General features: G+C 41.0%; 1 protein-coding gene across 5 annotated transcripts in view; it reads right to left on the bottom strand.

Annotated features, from left to right (window-relative positions):
- Positions 1–23,259, bottom strand: part of col14a1b (collagen, type XIV, alpha 1b) — a 188,057-nt gene that overhangs the window by 91,010 nt on the left and 73,788 nt on the right. For all 5 annotated transcript variants that reach the window (XM_085790906.1, XM_085790907.1, XM_085790909.1 and 2 more), the window contains 4 exons: positions 17,251–17,380; positions 11,064–11,186; positions 10,134–10,283; positions 5,562–5,678 (listed from right to left, as the gene is read on the bottom strand). In XM_085790906.1, the coding sequence (XP_085647032.1) occupies positions 5,562–5,678; positions 10,134–10,283; positions 11,064–11,186; positions 17,251–17,380 (520 nt within the window). The remainder of the gene's footprint in view (positions 1–5,561; positions 5,679–10,133; positions 10,284–11,063; positions 11,187–17,250; positions 17,381–23,259) is intronic.

Below are 23,259 nucleotides of genomic sequence, written 5' to 3'. Positions count from 1 at the left end.
TGCTCAGTTTGGTGGAATGAAACCTTCAGCGGTCGGGACCGACTGACAGGACAAATCCAATTACTGAGAGAATCAACACGTGTTTGCTGCTGCTGCTGTCGTTCGCTCGGCGCTCGTGGTCGAGGTCGACTGGCAACGTGTCAAATATATTTCTGAGGAAAACTTGCTATTCACAAAACGCCGTGCATTCACTTGTACGACTTCATCACGGGAGGGCAAGAGGAACATTTTAATGAGTTAAATAATGGCGGCGCTGTGCCAAGTCAATTATCGGAGCTGAAGCTTGTAATAAAGCTGCCAATAACAAAACAAAACAACAACATCCAAACAGATTGATTTAAGTGCTGCAGAGGTCTGAGCAGAGAAGTGTAATAACTACAATCAAACTGCAGGCATTTAGAGACGTGTTCACAGCAGCGTGTGTGAAAGTACACCTGACATGTTTAATGTATTCAGATATGTGTAGGCATCGAATACATGCTCCATTAACTGCTATTACTAAGTTAGTTTATCATTTTATCATTTTATCAAGTCTTAGCAAAATATATTAATACAGAAAACAACAAACAAAAAATTATTATGATCTAAATGAAGATTCACTGTCTGCTGATGAAACAATCTAACAGCTGTATTATGTGATATCTAACCTCTTTTAGTTGGAAGCTCGTGTTGTGTGGGTGCGACTCTGTATCTTTAGACCTACACAGACAGAAACTGTATTTTTGTAGCTGCTAAAGTCACAATAAAAACCCTTTATTAATTTTTTTCAATTTATCTGAATAAAGGTGAATAAATAAGTAACTTTTTTCACAAAACTTGCACCGTTTGTGTCTCACACTGAAGGCGCAGAGATGTTTTAACAGCTCAACAGTGCCACCAATTCCCCAAATTTTGTCTGTGCTCACGATGGATATTTGAAAAATTATGATTAGAATCATGAAAATATCTAAGAAAGGCTGATAAAGCTTGGTTAACCTTCAGTTATCTGCTGGTGCTAAAGAAAATATCTGACATTCAGCCATGAAAAAACAATTTTAAAATATTTTTTCAAATATATAAAAAAACAGATTTAATCACCTGAGATAAAAAATGTGAGCGTTTATTCCCACTGTGAGTCTACGGTCGACGTTGGCCGGATTATTCAGGTGTCTGGGAATACTGATATGTGTGTATGTGTTTATGTGTGTGTGTGTTGTTGTGTCAGCATGAGGGATCTAATTATCCTGTTTGATTTCTATGTTTGATTTCTGATTTATGTTAATGATTCTATATCACTCTCTCATCAAAAACAGAGGGATTTCACAGTGTCTCCTTCTTTCTCCTGCAGTAAACACATTCCTCTGGTAATTATTTACCAGCTGCGCCGACATAAATCCTCATTTAGCTCCATTGTGTTGTCGAGAGCACCTCGGATACCTCGGAGCTGCCTGCAGAAACTCGGGGGAACTGCAATAATATGTGTCTTTGTCTTTTATATGACATTAATGACGGCAGTGCTGTTGCTGGAGGCCTAAAGGTGATGAATAACAGCCATTACTTCTCTATTTGGCGGATGACGGCTGTATTAAAAGTCAATCTTTGCTTTGAGGTGGTGACTGAGTGGTGGACGTGTGCAATCGAATCGGGGCCACACCATCTGTTGTTTGATGTTATTTTGGTATGTTGCAGTGTGTTCGCAGTTTCGTACAAATGGGGGGGGAAATACACAATTATTTCTGCTGGCTTTGAGCCCGGTGGCTGCGGAGAATCAGCGCAGAGAAAATGACTTTAATAATTGCGAGGCTGTTTAGGAGGAGGTGACTTTGGTGTGGAGTCCCTTTTGACGACGGGAGAAGGAGATGAATACATCAAAGGACGTCAAACAAAAACTGAATTGTATAGAGTTGAACAGAGACTCTGGGGGTAATCCAAAGACGCTGAGTAGAAATTTAAGGGCTTCAAGCAGTTTAAGTTTCTTAAAGACCAACAGGAGTCCAGAGCCCAACGTTTAGAAATGTCTTTTAAAAAATGTGGGTTTGTGATATGTGATAAATCAAGAGTTTTAGATCTAAAGTGCTCACTGTACAGATCAGAGTCTGGTTAAATACAGAATACATAATAATGAGTTCATTTACATTTAACCCAGACAAACATCTGTCACTCACCAAAGAGCTGTTGTTGTCTAAACCACTGTTGTGCCTCTCTGGTCTATTACTACAATGACAATTATGATTCATACTAAATGGACCTGCTGCTGCCGTTGTGTTGCATAATGGAAATAAAAAACAAAACAAGCTGATACCTGCTCAGTAAGTGAACCTTCGACAAATTAATCCAAACATCCTGAATAGTCACCAACACATCACCCTGCTAACGTAACGTAACAACGTAACATAGCAACTTAACCTAACAACGTAATGTAACAATGTAACGTAACAAAGTAACCACATAATGTAACAACTAGGGCTGTCAGAGTTAACGCGTTAATCGCGATGAGATTAATTTAAAAAAATTAACGCGATTAAATTTTTTAATCGCGGTTAATCGCGGCCCATTTTGTCCTCTGTCTGCTGGACTGGAGGACTGGAGTGTGGGACCTCCAGTCCAGTAGGTGGCGGTAAGGCACCTTCAAGTTGGTTGCTACACAAATATACACACAGCTCCATCCATTGATTTTTTGACGGCTTTGTTGTCAACAAATGCACATGGCCAGGCAGAGGTGTAGCAACTTAACGGGCAATTTCCACTGGATGCAATTCGTTTCAATTCTGTGTGAGTTTCATGCATCATGTGTTATGATTAGGTAGGCCTACTAGGTCTGGTCTAAAAGTTGTTTGTCTAGAGATTATAACACTTTGGAGTGTTGAAAGTCCAAAGCGCCATATATAATATTTTTAATAGAGATTAATCGGGAGTTAACTATGGAAAAAATGCGATTAATCGCGATTAGAAAAATTAATCGTTTGACAGCCCTAGTAACAACGTAACGTAACAAAGTAGCGCAACAAAGTAATAACATGACGTAACAACGCAACGTAACAAAGTAACAACATAACATAACAATGTAATGTAACAAAGTAACGTAACAAAGTAACAACATAACGTAACAATGTAATGTAACAAAGTAACGTAACAAAGTAACAACATAACGTAACAGCGCAACATAACAACGCAATGTAACAACGTAACATAACAATGTAACATAACACAACATAACAACGTAATGTAACAACGCAACGTAGGACTTTGCATCCATGTTGCTGCTACTGTGACATTGAACACTACAGAAACAAAATATTGACTATATATTGAAACCAAAACTGATGCTATTACAAAACTTCTTACGTTGAAATGTAAAAGTAACTTGTGAGTAAATGTGACTTGATCAATTTCTGTATTTTCCCATATTATCTGTTATCTAATGCAGAGACACGTTTGGTCCAGAGGAGCCCATTAAAGAGCATGTGAGCACACAGCAGTGGCAGAGGTGACGACACCAACCTGAAAATATAAAGTGTGTTTTGAATGTTTTAGCAGGTGTTGTTGCTTGTGTGAGTCATTTGTATTAAAGAAGATAAAACACACAGAGAAAATGTCCTGGCCTCTGTTGACTGGGTCATTCACTGTAAACAACAAACAAGTCGCCATCACTACTACAAACTGAAACAACAGCGTTTTTAACGACACAATGGGACGTGTGGCTTCCTTAGCGTCCTCCTGGTGGAATACAAACACAGCTACTGACAGATGTATTGTAGCAAACAGAGGCTGAACTTCACTTGTTTTGTTTTAATTGTTCTTCTCACAATCAGAGAAAAAGCTGCAGGCGCCACTGAAACATCAGAGAAAAGCTAATTAGTGGAAAATAATTCTGTATCTTTGTTCTACTCTGTATATTTCTATTCTTATTGTCCTTTAAGCTGAGAACAGACACAACAGAGTGTAATTACTGTCGTCCATATAACAAGAACATCTCCTCCCAACACACACTACGCAGCCTTTAGCCCTTTTTTTTTTTTTTCTTGTATTTTACCTCACACAGCAAATGTAAATGTCAGCCGGGCTGCGGGCCGTAAGCCTTTCCTTGTCTACACAGCTAAACCTTTAAGACTCCCAGCACGTCTCTGATGGGATACAACAATATCTTTGTCATCTCGGGCTGTTTAGAGATTCAGAAAATTGGACACTGCATGCTGAAACTCCCACTAACGTAAGCACGCGTGTATGAATGAGCCCCCTACCAGCGCAGAAATGCAGCGTGGGAGTGTGATGGGAAAATTAGAGGTGGAGAATTACCGCTGCACACAAACACACACGGAGCGCTGGCGATGCACGGTCACGTTAAGTAACCTTGGCAGGCTCGGTTTAAAATCCACCACGTAATCTAGAGAGCCAGGAATGTGGTGGGAGAGGAGAGTGTTTGTGTGTCTGTATCTGTGTGTGCATTTTATTTGCATTTACATACATCTCCCCTGTGGATAAAGGTCTAGGTGATCTTCATTATCTCCGATGGGGGATTTGTTCTGCAGCGAACCCATTAGAAACAATAATGAAACACCAACAAAAAGCAGAAGAAGCCTCCGACATCTTCACTGATTTAACGCTAAGGGTCAATATTGTTCTGACCTCTGTGAGTCTACGTGGCTCCGCACACACACACTGCAGCGTGAAAAAACATGTCTGTTTTATTTGCTTTAGATCCTTCGTGCAGCGACTGTGCTGAGCTGACGTCCATAAAATCAAAGCAAAAGGATTCCTCAAATATATGAAATGCACAACATTCAAGATATAAATGTGCTGCTTACACCTTGTTAGGAGGTATATTTTCGAGTGTAAGCGTGATCAAAAAGTAGCTTTCGGTGTGTCACTCAGGTTTCACAGGAACATGCTAACACTTACAGGATTAGCTGTATGTGACCGGTAACATCTGAAATGCTGCAGAGTGACTCACTGGATTTATTCTCTGAACATCACAGCATGTTCAGTCTCTGAGTTTTGACTTCTTTTTAAAAGGGGAAATAGTATGGAAATGTCACTTTTTGAAGGCTCTTTAAAATATATTTAGGTGTTTGGCTTGACTTCCGGCCCCCAAAATGTGAAAATTGACAAAAAAATCTGTAATGTGCAGGCTCCCTAGGTTGAAATCCATGTGGTTTAACGAGCTGTTCCCTCTGATGTCATCCAATGATGTCATTAGTTTTCAAATTTGCATAACACCACCCCTACCTGTGAGTACCGGTAGTGATAGAAGGGGCGGGGCAAGTAGTGGCTAATTTGCATTTGACAGGCACTGGAGCCAGCCGTTCTGAACAGGGCTGTTTTGAGTGGATGAAAAGAGCTGTGATGTTTGATCCTTGGGGTATTTTGACCGAAGCATGTCACAGACTTGTCTTTAAGACATCTGGGAACTTTTTTAATTTGTGGAAAAGGGGCAGAATATGTCTCCTTTAAAGGAAAATCAAGAAAAATATATTTTTTTTAAAGAAAAGAAATGCTGTTTACCTGCACATGATTGATGTTGGTAAAATAAAAGTATGGACAAAACAAGAGAAACAACACCTTCAGCTGCTGTTTGTACTCACTGAGCAGGGACTCGATCACCACTCTGTAGGCGTTGGCGTGTCGGTGCGCCTGCCACTGGCCGCACATGCTGGTCATCCTCACCTGATACGCAGTCAGGCCGGTCACCCCCAGGTACACTGCAGAGAGAGGAAGGGAGAGGGGGAAATGAGTGTTAGTTTAAGACTTTACAAAGAAAGGTAAGTTTTTCCAAACATCAAATTCAGCTTTTAGACTCAACAGTGTGTCATTGACAATCAGCTGCGATGAGCATTACTGACTCATCCCATACTATTTCCGCACCTACTCCATCTGCTTTGTACAAACGCTACAGAAATAGCACAGAGATGTAAAAAAACAACTAAACAAACTGTGGCCTCCTTCAGAGCTCCAAAAATACACAGTGTGGCGTTGTGAGCGTTGTTCTCTACGTGCCGTCTGAGCAGCCACGTTTGCAGATGACAGATATGAAAGCGTGTGGCCAGTTGGCGTCAAGGACAATTATGTGCATTTTCATCGAGTTATTTACAGACAGACAGAGAAATATACTGTAGCTGCACTGTCTGTTTGCTTCAGAAGTGTGGCTCATACACACACCCAAACAAACCCACACAGACTCTATTTATGCAAATGGTATGTATGCACTTTCATCGTCCGACTTTTGAAAGCCTCACTTATTCCGAGTTCAAAGACATTAGCATGCGTGTTTCAGTGACTTGGTAATGGCCTTGTTCATCACGCTATATTTTACATTCCCTCTGACAAAACACAACATTTTCTACTTGAGCCAAATATCTAATCGGACTTATTTTGGACTCCCTGCAAATATATTATGTATCTCTCCCTGCATGTTTATGTAAAATCACACCGTGTGATGTGAATAGAAGACGGAGAGAGGAGTCTGGATACAAGATCTGACCAGAACAGATCAGGTAGCGGTGGACAAACTATCACAGTGTGAAGGACGGATACAGGTTTAAGTGAACCCGCAGACGTTTTTTTTTTAACATTTCAGCATCCAGACGGAAACAGCATTTTCAGGGGGTGAAAACTGTATTATTTGGGAAATAGGTCCCAGAGTGGAAAATCTTAAAACGCCGCCCTAGCAATTTCGTGCAGATCCCCAAAAAGGATCTTTTGTGAAACGATAATGTCATACCCCCCACCGCTAGACGTTACAGTCTAACGTCCTGCAGCTGAAACGCGCCCGTTAAATAATTCCTGATCGCCATATTTGCACTGACATGACTCCCAGGCAACATTTAATTGGCTTGTTTAGAGTTTAGTGATGTTTAGAGTTTGAATACAGAGCGCAAGTTTTTCCGTCTTCTCTGTTTTCGGTGTATTGTTCGTTTTGAATGGTTGTCCGTGTGTGCGCAGACATTTTTTGAAACGATGTGTTTAAGGAGAGGTTTTTCAAAAAGACCAAGAAAAAAGAGAAGTTATGGGTGAAGGTCCGTTTTCATGTGGACAAGGCCTGAGTGTACTGTCATCAACACTCTGAAGCTGCTGGTGCTTTTAAAAAGAAAAAGAAAAAGACATAGAAGAGAGCTACAATACAGGCAGAGAGCAGCTTCTGGCCATTTGTTCTACAGTGAGTCTTGAGCTTTTACAGCACAAATTATACCTGTTCTTTTAAGGCTGCACAAAAAGCCTGACATCCACACACAGGTTTTGACTCAGTGTCGCTCTGTCTCTTTTATAAAGTATGAATTGTGATCAGATTTCTCCCAAACTTTAACTGAACAGCTTCAGTCGTCTAAAAGCCACTAAAAATACACCAACGGTTACTCACAGCCTCACGGTGTTTCACTGTTGGAGCCATTTGGTTTTTAGCAGCTTATGGTTGGTCCTTTGTCAACAAGTTGCAGAGAATTCAATGGAAACATTGATATTAAATGTAGATTTAGTAAAGTAAAATTATTTTCATGGCGCTGGGGCTTGTTTCAGTTTGTTTTAAAAGCAGATGACAACAGCACAGACTGGGAAAGAACTAGACAAAATTGAGATTATAGTCTTCATTGTTGTTAAACTTTATCTATCTTTCTTTTATTTTACTTTTTTATTCTTCTTTGCTCCTGCTTTTAACTCTGTGTTTTTTGTTTTTATGCTGTTTTATGCTGTTCTTTTTTTTATGTTTTGTCTTTATGTAAAGCACATTGAGTTGCCTTGGTATGAAATGCGCTATATAAACAAAGATGCCTTGCCTTGCCTTACCTTATTTGATGACTAATTTTACAACATTTAACTGGTCGAATTACTTGGCAAATGCATTTGAAGTCTTTTGTTTGGACTAAATCAGAGTATTGTAACTTGTTTTATAAGTGAGGTGCCTCCGCAGCTTGTTGAGCGATGTCATTGTATTCTCCCTTCACAACAACACAGCAGCTGGTTTTGCTTCTTGTGGGTGTGTTAGTATTCATTAGACGCCTCGGTTTATCTCCCAGTGGCTGATAAAAAGTTGTACAAAATGGAAATCAAATGGTTTTACAGGCCGTCGTGACTCGTGAGGCACCAGTCTCCTCTCCCGTCCTCAGCGGCTTTGATACTCGTGACATTGACACATCAGTCCACTGATCTCCACTGGTCCACCGGCTTCATTAACATGCTGCTGAGTTATATGACAGACACTTCATCCACCTCCTGGGATCCCACTGGCCTCATACGAGCTCACTCTCCCTTCAACCCCATCCATCTCTGCGTCGTCTTCTTTCTTCCTCCTCTCTCCACCTTCTTCAGCTTCCTTCTCCTTCTTCTCTGTCTGCTCTTTCTCTTGGCCCCAGCCTCCTTAAACTTGTCCTTCAAATCAAGAGCTTAATTGTAATGCAGATGATGGACAAAGTGGCTCCGATGCAAAGGGACACGCTCCATTTCAAGCTATACGAGTTAAGGCATTTAGCCGACTCTCACTTTGAGAGTTCTTATGCGGAGGGGAAATGAGGATGGATGACAGGGTGGAGGTTCGTTGTCCCGCTGAAGGACACTTGAAAAAAGGGACGCATGTTTTCTTGCCGGTCCAAACAGAGAAGCCGCCAGCGAGCGGTGAAGTGGTTAATTATCATGCAGCGGAGGGAAATCCATGCCCCAACTCCAAATGATTGTTCTTGAGAAGCAGTGACGGATCGAACCGGAGCAGATACTCAAAGAGCCGCGGGTTACTCGTGTGCACAGCGCCGGCGAGACGACTAAATCCATCGTGGCTAGAGTTCACTCTGGGGCTGGGATGTAATTAGGTTAAAAGTGTCAGATGGATATCAAGTTATTGACGTCGGCCGGCGTCTGGCTGCATCTCTGATTAGAGGAGATCGTTTTATCCACTTGTGTTCAAAGCGGTGCGATGGACGGAGAGGAGAGGGGGAGACGACGAGGCAGGCCAAGAGAAAAATGCCAAGAAAACAATTAAATTACTGAGAGCAGGGGTGTCAGTCCAACTCACAACTCGCCTGAGGAGGAGAGCACATTATGATGGAGGAGAAATATCTTCTATTCTTCTGCACTTTTAAATTTTAGAATTGTTTTTCCTTTGATCAGTGGAGCATTGTGCCGGCGGACGGGCGTTAAAATATTTGTTTTCAATGCTTCAGATGTGCCACCTCTAAGCAGATTAAGCAGACTTGATTTACTTTCAGAAAAACGGAAATAAACAAGTCTTATTAGCAGATCTTACAGCTCCAAGAGATGCTGGCACATGTAAAGTGTGTGATAATGAAACATGCTGTGAGTATGCTGAAGGGATAAAATAAATAAAAAAAAACAACCAAACAACACAACCAATATTAATTTCTAACGATACAAGGCAGCGGCTGAGTCTTTTAATCAGTGCAGATTGCCAGCGACGACGGCCACATCCGTGCTGTAATTAGCTGGAGCTGCTGCTGAGAGCAACACATGGGTATCAAGGAGTTAACGTCTAACAGGTCGGGAAAAAAACATTTTAAAAGGAAAGGTTGCACAAATTGATCAGCTGGCACACTCTCATGGAGGTCCACTGGAAAATAATCTTTAGAAAAAGAAAGAATTGGCAACAAAAAGAAAAGTAGAGACGAAAACAATGACAACTGTAGGTGTGACAAGTTACATTATTTGCAGTTTAAATTATTGTTTTTGTGTATTTAGGTCATTAAACTATGGAGAAATAATACTGCACTATTCTTTTTTTCATACTAGTACATTTTTATCATCTATTTGACATTGATTTGTTTTGATTTTATTGATGTGTATAGCTATTTTATACTTAGAGAGAAAAATAATCAGTCTGTCAGGAAACAAATATATATATAAAAATGAACAGCTTTTATCCAAAGGCAATGATTGCACTGAATTTTGAGTAATGCACTAAGACTGTTTTCTTTTTTCAGTAATGCCCGGAAGAATGAACATGATTGTCTATATATATATGATTCTGTATATATATGATTCTGTTTTATCTTATTTATCTATGTTTTACAGCTTTTCTTTTCTTTTTTTACTGTCTTTGTATCTGCCTTCATGTCAGCTTGCATGTCTGTCCAACCCTAACCCCCCCACTTCAATTTCATTGTTGTGGAAAAGGCAATGAGAATAAAGTAACGTATGTGACATCTATATAGACTTACAGGTCTTGGCTCTCCCTGACAGAGCGTCGCTGGATCCAGTGGTGTAGGAGGCGATGACCTTGACGCTGTACTCGGTCCCACTCAGCAGGTTCACGATCAGCATGGTGTTCACGTCCTCCCCCACGAAGGTCTCCAGGGCCGGCCCGGGGGCTGCACGAGGGGGGGGTGGGGTAATTAAGACAACATGTCAAGGAGAAACAAATGGTCAGTGCAGGTTCACAGATCATCACTCACTTCAGGTCCAGTTAGTCGGGGGTGGGGTTAATACGGGGGGAAAGGAGGAGGATGGAGGATGTGATGATGTGACAGAGAAAATGTGTCCTTTAGTTGTATCCGTGTGGAAAAAACATCAAAAGACGACGGTTTGGTGAGGAGAAGCTTTCATCTCCAGGTTTGTGATTTGTGCTTTAATTCTGTGTAAATTAAATGGTTTCTTTAAAATCGCTTCTCCACTGTTCCTGTTTTCCACTGATTACACTCACACCATGACCGTGGTTACCGGGGCCCTGAGGCCGTGATTTCAGGCCGTGCACGTCAAACACTTGAGAGGAATTACAAGTTGTAGATTTAGTTGATGATCTAATTCCTGCTACACTGACTCTCCCTACAGGAGCTTTCCACATCATTTACTGAATATCCTCTGGGGAACATGAATTAATACTCATTGTATTCATGTTCATACAGCTCTTCTTGGTTAATCCTCAAAGTAATATCATGTTTAATTCAGACATGTGTCCAGATTACAACTATGTGTTCTCAATCACAAATCACAGATGTTTAGTCTTGTTCAAGATAAATAATGCAAGTTTTTTAGGTTATGACAGTTTCCTAAAAGGATTGAGTAGGAACCCATTTAGATATTGTGAGTGGATCTTAATTTAAAATGTATGTCTAAATTGTGCATTAGCGTATATGGTGTGTGTAGATTACCTGACAGAGGCTGGTAGACGACTCTGTAGCCCATGGTGGGTGAAGGTGGAACGTCCCAGCTGATCCTGAAGCGGTTATACCATTCCTCTGATACTCGCAGGTTCTTGGGAGCTGAGAGAAGAACTGAGGAGACAGACGAGACAGATTTATATTAAATCTTTGCTGAAATTTTAACTGAATTCCTGAAACGTTTGGTAAAATGAGTTGTCAATCTGGCTGCATTTTTGGTACATTTATGTGAAAACAGAGGACATGAAAAGCTAACATAATCAAGCATTTGTGTTTTTAATGAATAAATGTGGCTCCTTTGATCCAGGAGTACCCTGTAGTGTTTTTATCAGTTGCTATGGTGAAATAAAGGGGGTGTGGGTGGGGAGGTGACATGCACAAGGGTCTCTGTCTAGACTCAAACCAGTGACAGGAACAAAAAAAAAAAACACAGATGAAAAGATGAGAGAGAAACGCAGCAAGAAACAGAGGAGAGCTGTCAGAGAAAAGTCATTAACGGAGAGAAAAGAACAAAACAGGTGGAGTTCGTGGCAGAAACATTAAAAATTAAATGATGGAGCAAAAAGCGGAGGAGGTAAGGAAAATAAATTACTACAAATTAGATAAAGAAGCAAACAATACACTAGAACACAACAAAGTTATGAACTATATCAAAGTGAATACATAAATTAATACAATTCTTTCTTAGAAAATGTAATTCCCAGCATGTCAGAGTGATTTCATAATGGAAACTGTCATCACACAGCAGAGAGAGAAACTGAAAGGACAGAAACCAAGTTGGTAAGAGGAAGATAATGAGAAAGAGTCACAGAAGGATAAAAGTTTGATAACACTTAATAAAATTTCAACAGTTAGCACAGTGAAAAATGTAAAGTCCCTCCGCTGATACAGCGAACAGTCGAATTAGTCTGTCAGACTGATATTAAATCCACAGGACTTATCATTAGCACCACGACTGGGACAGAACTTTGGAAAACAGAATTAATGGCAGGACGGCGTCAAAGTTTCTTCTCTCGCTTCAATTCAACCTCAACACTCACATCACATATTTACACGTTTATTCCACGGCTTTAACTCTGCACCTTCGCCGTATTTGGTATCCAGAGATCAAAGAGCATCTTAGCAACTTAGCCTCATCCTGAACTTTGACTTATCAATTGCACAAACCTCTGCTTGTTGTTGTTGTCTGCCAAATAACGGCAAATAACAATGTAGGAGAGATTCACGTTTATGTTTGAACTGGAAATTGGAAAAACTGAAAAAACAAAACAAAAAAAATCCTCTGTGGATGAAAAAGAAGAAGGGGAAATTGTTCAGTGTCTCCTTTAAGTCTATGTATCAGAATAGTTATGTATTGTTATTAGGCCTGTCAAAATTAACGGTTTGTTTTTTTGATGCCTGATTAACACACGTTCTGTAATATTAGCCTTTAGCCAGACCTGTAGTTTGCAGGATAAACTGTCTCTGCTAACAGTTACCAAATAAAAAAATAAAAAATGTTTTAAAAAAGACAGAAATTGTGAATTATATGGGCACTAATGCAATTATTCACAATTAGATATTTCATTGGATTGGCAGCTGGATGCACTGCTTTCTTCTCAGGTAACAGATGAAAGTTAGGCTCGACTATGAATGATATCAGCTGATAGTTCATGAACTTTGACGAGCTGCAGATAAACAGAAGCACCTGGCTTCATGATGTTTGTGTCTGTTTCTGCTTCATGATGGTTGGTTCGTGAGGTTCAGCCTTTCTCAATCCGTTTTTCTCTTGTATCATACATCACAGTTAAAACACCTCATGGACTTTTTAACAAGGTTAACAGTGGATGAGGTCTTTGAATAGTTGGAGGGAAGTGTGATTTCTGAACCCATGTGTGCGCTCAAATACATTTCTAACCTCTTTATAGCCCATTTTGTTCCTCATGAACCGTGATGGATTCAAATTCTCTCAGTATCCCGTTGGTTAATGAGAAACTGGAGACTTCTTCTTCTTCTTCTTCTTCTTCAGGTCTAAATCCCGGCATTTAAAAAAAAAGCTAAAAACCTCCAACCAGATTTTCTACGTGCTCCATCATTGCACCCCGAGTATCAGCCCTCGCCATTTACGAGCTGAAGCTATGAGATTATACCGGCTCTTCTGCTCCATTTTCTCTCTTCACCTTCCACAGTGCTTGGCTGTTAAAACCCAATCACCCGTATAGTGTCATACCCCCCCCCTCCTCTCGCTCAGCACCCTCATGTGTCTAAATCCCCACGTTATATACTCCACTCCTCTGTTGTGTCCTCGATGGTCCTGACAGAAATTACCATCATCCTCTGAGCTCTCGCTGCCGTTCCTCCCTCTAAGTCCTCACCCTTCAGGCCAAACAGTAATGAGAAACTACTGATTTAATGAAACCTTCTCGCCTGGGGAACTTTTCTTTCAGGAACTTGGGTAATAACTGTGCATGTGGACTCTGGTTTTGGTCGCTACAGGCCGTACAGTAACCGTAACGGGTCGGTCTTCACAGCTGTTCAGTGGAAATGCAAACGTAACATGAACGCCGTGGAGCTCAATTGAGTCGCCCAGTTGAGCTGGTTTCTGATTATTTTAGCTCCATATGCAAAATCTGAGGCAGGTTTGCTGCTGTTAAAGGGATAGTTCAACATTTTGGGCAAATTGGCCCATTGCCATAATCCCTATAGTCATAGCAGTAGGTTTGTTACCTTTAATTGTCGGTGCAAGCTATTTTTAGAACGGCAGAGCAGAGCCGCGAGCTGCTCAGAGCTACGCTACGGAGGCTAATGGGATTTCTTGGTTTCCCTCATCAAACTCATCAAATACACAATCCAACAACTCCAAAACGCTCTGGTGGACAAGTTGTGACCTGCACATTCACCACGCTATGAGATAATAACAGAACGTTACCAGACAGAGTTGTTTTAGAGGGAAATTCATCCAAAACCGCTGATGCCCGTTCCCGTCGGGAGCAGTTTTTCAGCAAGCAGTCTCTGCATTTGCCTTGAAAACAACTCTGTCTAGTAACGTTCAGTTATTATCTCATAGCGTGGTGAATGTGCAGGTCACAACTTGTCCACCAGAGCGTTTTGGAGTTGTTGGATTGTGTAATTGATGAGTTTGATGAGGGGAAACCAAGAAATCCCATCAGCCTCCGTAGCGTAGCTCTGGGCAGCTCGCGGCTCTGCTCCGCCGTTCTAAAAATAGCTTGCACCGAAAATTAAAGGTAACAAACCTACTGCTAAAACTATAGGGATTATGGCAATGGGCCAATTTGCCAAAATGTAGAACTATCCCTTTAAATATTTTATTTTCATGTAAATAGAATACAATAAGAAAAAAATAAACCTCTTTTTGTTTGACTGTGTTGAATCCATATTGTGTATGTTTACTTATTTCACCTCTAATCCCTTATCAGCTTCTGTGTTTTCTTTCCCTTATCTCCATCTTCACTCCACTGCCCAGCTGAGCCCTCGCCGATTCAAATCTCCTCCAAACATCTGGTTTCCTCCGTCACACCTGTCAGACATCAGATCCGGAGTTCAAATGTCCAGTTTTCGCATGGTTTTTCCTCCCTCTCTCGCCGCCGAAACGCCCGTCAGCCTTTGTATTCTCTTCCACACCTCTGTCAGCGATCATCCCATCCCTCAGTCGATCAAACCCTCCGATTATTCTGCTCTCTTCTGTCACATTATCTGTCTTCGGTTTGAGGCTAAAAACCCAATCATCCTCTCTGCATTCCCTGTCATGCCTCCCTCAGCGCTCACCCCATCCCTCATAGGTTCAAATCCCCAGATTACGCCGGCTGCCTTTGTCACACCATCTATCTTCACTCTAAAAAAAAACCCAATCATCCCCTCCCTTCTCTGCATTCCCTGTCGCTTCTCCCTGGGCGATCATCTCATCCCTCACTCGCTAACAGGAACCATTCATCATTACCGGGTGTCGGAGACCCCATCGTTTAAAAAGCAGAGAACGTCGTTAGCGACTGCTAATGTGTGTAATGCGCTGCACAGGGAGACATGATGGGACGGACTGGAAAGATGAATGTCTTGAATTTAGCGCTTCCTCCTCCATGAAGGGCCCAGTATTTGTTCTGTAATGCACTTGGCAGCGGAGAAAATCATTAGCCTCCGCTGGTGCATTCACAGCCGCCGCTCAGTCACGTTTAACAAAAGAGGAAAAGAATCCTTCCCACATATTTCTGTCTCCGGCTACACAGTGAGGAAAATGAATGTTGTACATTGAGCCGTCAGGACGGGCTGCCATCTCCTCCTCCTCCTCCCCTCAAATAGTCTGGAGTGTAATGAGCGGGAAGCACCTGAACCGTCGCCCTTACTTGTGCTTAAAGACCTCCACCCGCTGCTGAAATATATAACAAGAGCTTACTGAGGAGAACAGTCATTGCAATTATCAGCTGTATTACAATAGATATTACTGTGGAGCCGCTGCTTTGAACTGAAAGCACAGCTCCGAAATTCCCAGCAGACTCTGAATGAATATCATTCCCGATGCAATTAAATGGCTAAAGCATTCATCATCTCACTCCTACAATATCTTTACACAGACAATGTTTATTTTAAATACTAATTAACATCACTGCTGTGTGATATTAAACCCCCCTCCTCCTCCTCTCCTCTCCCTGCACTTCATGACAGGAATGAAGCCTTTTCATTTACGTTGGTGATGAGAGGGACGACGCCCCCTCGGTCCGTCTCCGCTCCCCCTCCGGCAACAGACCTGCAACATTTTGTTCAGCAGACGCGGCGACGTGTTGAAGATGATGAATAGCTAACAAGTTTTCTCTGCTGCTTAAACTGCAGAGCTCAGTGTTATTCAGAATAATGAGAGTTTAGTTTCAGACGGTTTTCTTCCTTCTTTTGCCTTAATTTCACCTTGAATTGAGTCTGGGAGTGCGACGACACAAACACACTTCATCTGTGTAGCTGTTTACCACCACTTTGTTATACGGACATTTAATAAAAACAGTAAACTTTATCTTTATAGCACCTTTCTTAACACAGTTACAAGGTGCCTTTGCAGATAAAAATTGTTTGAGATATATAAAAATAAAGAGAAAACAGTGATAACCAACCAAAGAAAAGTTAAATCAAAGTAAAATCCTTTGACCCACAGTGTTTAAGACTAAAAATTACAGTATAAAGCCCAACAAAATAAAGATAGGTGCACCTCTGGTCGCTGAAGGGATTAAAAATGTTTTTTTGAAGCCATTTGAATCAACAGCCTCCAAACTAAACTAACTAATCTGTTTCTCAGATCCCCAAATGTTAATTAGGTAAGTTAAATTATTTTCTATTTCACCATTTAAAGCTCCACTCCCCATAAACATATCTAAATCCCTTTTTTTATATGATATAAATTAATAAATTGTTAACCAACCTTCCCTCTCAGTGAGTCTCACTCTTTGTTCCTTTACTCTGGTTTAAATGTTTATTGAGCTCAGCTTTTTGTTTTGCTAATTGTTAATTAATTTATTTTCACTCTTCAAACATCTTACCATCTCTTCATCCCCGCTTTTATAATATTTATATTCTCTATTCATACTCTCTCATCATCACCATTTGAAAGAAGACTCCTGTTTCAAATGGAAACTCCAAAGGTGACAACAAGTGATAAAAAACAAACTAATAATAATAATAATCGGAGAGGTAAAATATTACAGTAAAAGCAGATGAAAGAGAAATGAGAAGCACAGGAAAGATAAGTAATGAAACCATCCTAGTTATTTCCTAGTTCCTTTCCTCCATCCTTCTCTCTTTCCTTTCATTTTCCCCTTGTTTCTTCCTGACAGGAAAAAAAAAACCTTAATATCTTGCTGTGTGTGTGTGTGTGTGTGTCTACAGCTGCAGTGGAGATCAGAGCGACAACATGTCAGGGTGTTGGGAGGGTCAGGAGGTCGACGCTCTGATCTACTGCAGCTTCTCATCTCTGCTCTTAAATCCCTGCGTCAGATCTGCCCGGATCATTTGTCCAAACGACTCCAGGAGCCAAAACATCATGTTTCACCCTCCAGAGCGTCTCCAAGAGTCACCTAGATTTAGTTTGTTTGTTTGTCTGTGTTTCTGTTCTTCTTCACGAAGTTTGAGCATCATAAATACTGTCTGAATGAAAGATTAAAGGAAAGAAAGACGTGACAAACTGGACGTGAACAAGACTCACGTGTCCGTCCCATCCGTGCCGCTGTTGGTCCGTCTCCCTCGGGGTAAACAGGAGTGATGCTGACTTTGTACTCGGTGTCTGAGAGCAGTGGCTGCAGCACCAGGCTGGTCTGTCCCGTCGGCACCGTCCTCTGGAGGCAGAAACAAGACTCAGAGTTAAATCATCGTCCAAACGACAGAAAAAAACTGCTGTTTGTGAGTAGAGACTGGGACCGGGTCAGAGAGGTGAACTGAGAAAGAACTTGAACCTTAAAGTCATTATGACGCTTTCTTGACCCTTTTATATGGTCTGTTCAAGGTTGTGACGAGGTTGTAGAAATGTGGCTGTTTTTGTTGGGATAGTTCAACATTTTGGCAAATTAGCCCACTGCCATAATCCCTATAGTTTTAGCAGTAGGTTTGTTACCTTTAATTGTCGGTGCAAGCTATTTTTAGAACAGCGGAGCAGAGCCGCGAGCTGCTCAGAGCTACGCTACGGAGGCTCATGGGATTTCTTGGTTTCCCTCATCAAACTCATCAATTACACAATCCAACAACTCCAAATCGCTCTGGTGGACAAGTTGTGACCTGCACATTCACCACGCTATGAGATAATAACGGAGCGTTATGAGACGGAGTTGTTTTCAAGGTAAATGCAGAGACTGGTTGCTGAAAAATTGCCCCCAACGGGAACAAGCATAAGCGGTTTTGCATGAATTTACCTCTAAAAAAACTCAGTCTCGTAATGTTCACTTATTAACTGCTTTCTCCGCCCATAACCATGTGACCTGCTACTAAATATGATTGGGGTTTTAAGTGATAGACAAACACAAAGTACATGACCATGAATACATATGCATGCCACACCTTTCAGACTTTAACACCATGTATCATTTTCCTTGCATCCTTCCATTGTGCGCTAATTTGTGTTTGTCTATCACTTAAAACCCAAATAAAATACATTTAAGTTTGTGGTTGTAACGTGACAAAATGTGGAAACGTTCAAGGGGTACAGCATGAATACTTTTGCAAGGCGCTGTACATGAGGTACTCCCCCTCCCGAAGTTCACCTGTCAATCAAACATGTGGACGGCACTTTGACATTATCTTAAAGTTTCTTTAGCCACGGTGGCTGACGTGCTAACTACACGAATGTTAGCAAATCATTTTACAGGTGAGAGTCACGGAGAATCACTGTGGTTATTTATGGACGTGAGACCTGTTTTCTCTGTTCTCATTACTTTAATTAATGTTACACTGCACACACACTGTGAGATTAAACAATGTATGTCGATGTGCTGATGGCAGATGCTGTAACAGCAGGACGGTGTGACTGTTCTCTCGGCAGGAGGAGACATGCTGACAGCTTTAATATGCAGCTCCACTGGATTTAAGTTTGTTCCCCAAAAAGAATTGTGTTTGCAGGTGTTTTGTCAGCGTTTGAGAGAGAGAGGGAAACTCGCTAAAGGTCACGGTGATGTTCCTGCACCAGTAGAAAGGATTTGATTTGAGAGGAATTCCTCTTCAACATCCAGAAAGAAAATGAAGTTTTCATAAAAGAGAGAGGAAAAAAACAGCATCAGCCTTTTAATGGAGGTGAAGCTGCTGCTCAGGTGAATTGAGTGCAGGTTTCCTCCTCACCTGTCGTTGAACTCTGGAGCCTTTTGTTAAAACTGGCCCCTAAATGACTCGTCTGGTCCGGGTGAACCGGAGCTAATCTGCTTCTTTACTCTGCTCACTTCACTTCACTTCCTGCTCTTTCTTCTGCTGCTGCTCTCACTGCCTTCCTCCTCCTCCTCCCTTTCCTGCTCCTCTCTCCCTGCCTCATTGCAAAATGTCAATGATTTATTAGATTAATGTTAAAATTTCTTGTCTTGTCACAGTCAAGTTTTAATAAATTTCATTGGGAAACAGTTGAGAGAAAACACCAAAACAGATGGTGTTGTCTGTTTTTGGCTGATACAGAGAAATGAAACACCATCACAGAACAATACTGCACTGAGACTTTCTACTTCTACTCATCTGTCACTTTAAGACATTTAAACTGAACTGATCCTTTGCAGTTTGACGCTTGTTTGATTCCCTCAGTAAACAGTCTTGACGTTGTTGTTGTTTCTTCTATACAGGAGAAATAGTTCAATACGGTTCAGTTGTGTGTGTGCATGTAGACAACCTGAGTCTTTTCATTCCTCTCTCTCTCTCTCTCTCTAAATCGCTCTTTGTATCTGCCTGTCTCTGTCTGTTTGTCTGTCGGCCCGTTTTCTGCATTCTGAGCATGTACAGTCTCGCCCGACTCCATCCACAAACCCTCCACTTCCCAAAAAAAAAAAAAAAAAAAAAAAATCACTCTCTCAGACGTTGTCAGTCAGACAAACACTGCGGGCCTTGACAAATCAATTTCAGCCCAGTCTGATGAAAAAGGCAGCAAGTCTCTAAACTGTCACCAAGCCACACGCGTTTGACGAAACCAGCCAGAACCACACGCGTTTGTCTGTTTCTTCCTTCCTCCATCACTTTGTAAATGCAAACATGGTTTCATAAAGTATTTATAAGACTCAGAAACCCAATCTAGGTTCTTTGACAGAGGCTTTGCACAGGCGCAGAATATTAAGTTTGTTGCACCTGAGCTCCAAACTGCACGGACAACAGTGGAGTAACCGGATGACAGTGAGTCAATTTAAGGCGTCTGTACCGTTGAGCAACACGACAGTACATCTGCTAAAACTGCACAGCGCTGCCATCCAACAAAAACACTTCAAAGGATTTGAAGGAAAAAAAATGCACCGAACCTTTTTCAATAATTAAACAACACATTCTTTAAAAAACCACAGAGGATGAAATGTATCTCACATGACAGCATGTCAAAGGCAACACAGAGTGGTGCTGCACCCCACCCTGAAGACCTGAGGCTTCACTTATTATAATTGTAGACTCTAAAAATGAAACTTGAAACATACGTGTGTTCCTCCTCTTAAAAAAGGTGGGAGTATAAAAACAATCCCAAAGAGAAATGGATAAATATGAATTATGAACAACCGTTTTGAAGCAAGTAAAAAACTCTTGCAACAGATAAAAGGTCATGAACTGAAGCTACATTTTATAATGGTCATAAAAACATTTAATAGAATAAATCCACTTCATGCAGGTCAGCAGTCTCTACCTCTTCATTTAAAAATCAGCCAATTAAAATAACCGTTTGAACTCTACAACTGTACAGCTGTGGTGCAGACATCAACCGCTGACTCATCATCACACTCCCAAAACACCAAAAGGCAGAGAACAGCTGGTCGTGACCCAAGACGCCGACCGGCTGAAGAAACACACTCATCTGAACAAATCATTTCAATCAGACTGTGGGAGTTTAAACCAAAGTGATTTAAATGTTTTCTGGCGCAAAATCACCTCCGAGATGGGACTTGAACTCTGAACGGTCAGATGTGTTAAATCGAGTACGTTAACAGCTGCTGCAGCCGCCCAGATGTTCTTCTGTTTGTTACTTCGCTGTGAACACTGTGGATCAATAGGTTTTAAGTCTGGGAGTGTGGAGGGCAGTAGGTGGCGCTGCTAACTCAACGAGGCTAACCACATGTAACCAAGTGGAACTTTTTCAACATGTGAATGAATGAATGAATGATTTAATTAATTCATTTCTTTTATTTATTAATTTATTTTGAAAGACCATGTCTAAAATGAAAAGATATATGTATACAAAAAAACAAAAACTAAAAATATAGGCATCATCAAATCATAATATTCACAAGTTCGAAAAAGGAGTAGGAAGAAGTATGCACTTTTTAATCAATAAACATATACTACATCCATAAAAATATATAAAATATATATATATACTACATAAATATCCATATCAACTTATAATATCTCATATTTAGCTATTTATTTGTATCCCTCATCTTCATCTTGATGGGGGCGGGACTAGATAAGCTTTTGCTTCTCCCGCTTTCCCTTTCGGCCATGTGTATTGTATTATTTGAACTAAGATGAAGTGTGATGATGATGATTTAAATTGACATGCCCGAAATAAACAAATTGATAATTCCAATCATTTTTTTATACCTCTTTTTAAATATATTTCTGTTTATACTTTGCTTTATCTCTTAAAAACATCTGGAAACATCTGCACATGATGTCACGGTCAGAGTCACAATTTGGCTTCATGCTAATAACTGAGTTTCTTTGCTGAATAAGGCTTGAAACATGGAGTAGAAAGCGCCAAAGATTTACTACAGTACGTGGACCTTTTGTTTATTTTGGTTTACTCACTTTTTATAACATCAGAGCACAGAGAATAAAATAGATGACAAACTAAAGATGTGAATGTTGATTCTGTGACAATTTAATGAGAATAAATGACACATCATTCTAAATCTTTATAAACAAACACCTCTGGTTGTTTGTTTCTAAAAGTTTTTGGGGATTTAGGTGTCTTTGAAATAACTCCCAAAGAATCTAATCAAAAGACTGAAGATTCATCAGTGAAGTTCCCTCCACAGTTCTTCATGAGTGAATAAATAAATAAAACATTCAGATAGGAGCTGGACTGTTTCGCTCCAGAGCATCGGTGACAGACGGAAAACTATGACAGCTAAAACTTTTTTAATCCTCCCCTGACTACGTTTCTGACCTCGTGGAACAACAATTGGTTGCAGGCAATAACAGCAAAAAACTCTGTTTACACACAGTGGAATTGCACTTGATGCCCGGCAGCTTTGGTTTATTGGACACTGAATGAGGCAGCACAGGGAAATAATGGAGCTTCACCGGGTTCTGAGTCACAGCTCTCCGAGCACAGATGGCTGCACAGTCGAGTCGCCCCGCGGCCGCGATGTAGATACCGACATCTGGTAAAACGGTGACAGAATCATCTGAATGGACATTAACTTCTATATTTATATGTTTGGAGATAAGCTGAGTGCTGCAGAAACTCAGTGACCAGAGTTTGGTGCTGTGAGTAACTGAGCTCTGAAAACAGCTTTAATTCCCTGCAACAGCTGCGACAGTGTGTGTGTGTGTGTGTGTGTCTGGTTGTGGTTTTCTACTTCCACAACTTCGTCACAGAAGGATTTCTGAGGCAGGAGGGCGAGAGTCAGTGGTTAAGGTCAGAGTTTGTTCATATAGCACATTAAAAACAATCCCTGTTGCCCAAGGTGCTGTACAAACCACACAGCTCTGTCACCTCAGGTTGTGAGTCTGGATCTTTGAGGGTGTAAAAGACTAAACTGGTGTGTTGACTTCATTGTTCTGAGACAGTCATGGTTGTGCTGGCTCATTTAAGGTTCTAAAAACAAGTAGTAAAACAAGTAGTAAACAAGTAATAAAATCTTAAAGGATATTTACCTTAATTAAACAGTTTTGGTGTAATTGTGATGGTTAAATAAATGACTTGTAGCTTCAGGGGGAATGGAGGCTCTCTGCCTTCCACCTAGCGTCTTGTAAGATCGGAGCCTCCGACCCGCTGTCCCAGCTCTCGTTTCTGCAACACAACCCTACAACCCTACAACCCTAACCCGTGATAAGACGACACAAATATACACATACACATACACATATACACTACAGGCATTCATCACCCTTTCCGATTTTAAAACCAGACTTAACTGTTTTTTAATGGCAAATCATGGAGTGTGTAAATGTTTTACTGTTTAGTATTTTAGCATCACTGGATTAGCGTTCTTTTAGTGTGTATTGTTGTGCATTGTTCTGTTCTGCCCTGGCTGATTTAACATAATCTCTCTTCCTTCAGGATCCCCTGGTACAGCCTCCCCTTGTACCACACAGCCCTCCCGTCCTCCTTCTCTTCCCCCCATATCCCTGCCGGACTGTAGAACTCTGGACGTCATTCATCTTTTCTCTCTCTCTCTCTCTCTCTCTCTCTCTTTTCTCTCTCTCTCATATTCGTCCTCACTTCTTTGTGTGTATATTATCTTGTTGCTGCTTTCTTGGCCAGGCCATGCTCGTAAAAGAGATTTTTTTATCTCAAGCAATTTGCCTGGTAAAATAAAGGTTAAATAAA

Source organism: Trachurus japonicus, chromosome 11 (genome assembly GCF_045865225.1).
Source record: "Trachurus japonicus isolate A0001 chromosome 11, Traja_1.0".
NCBI classification, from domain to species: Eukaryota; Metazoa; Chordata; class Actinopteri; order Carangiformes; family Carangidae; genus Trachurus; species Trachurus japonicus.
Note: the sequence above shows the minus strand (reverse complement) of the source record. Positions and strands in the feature narration are given on the sequence as shown.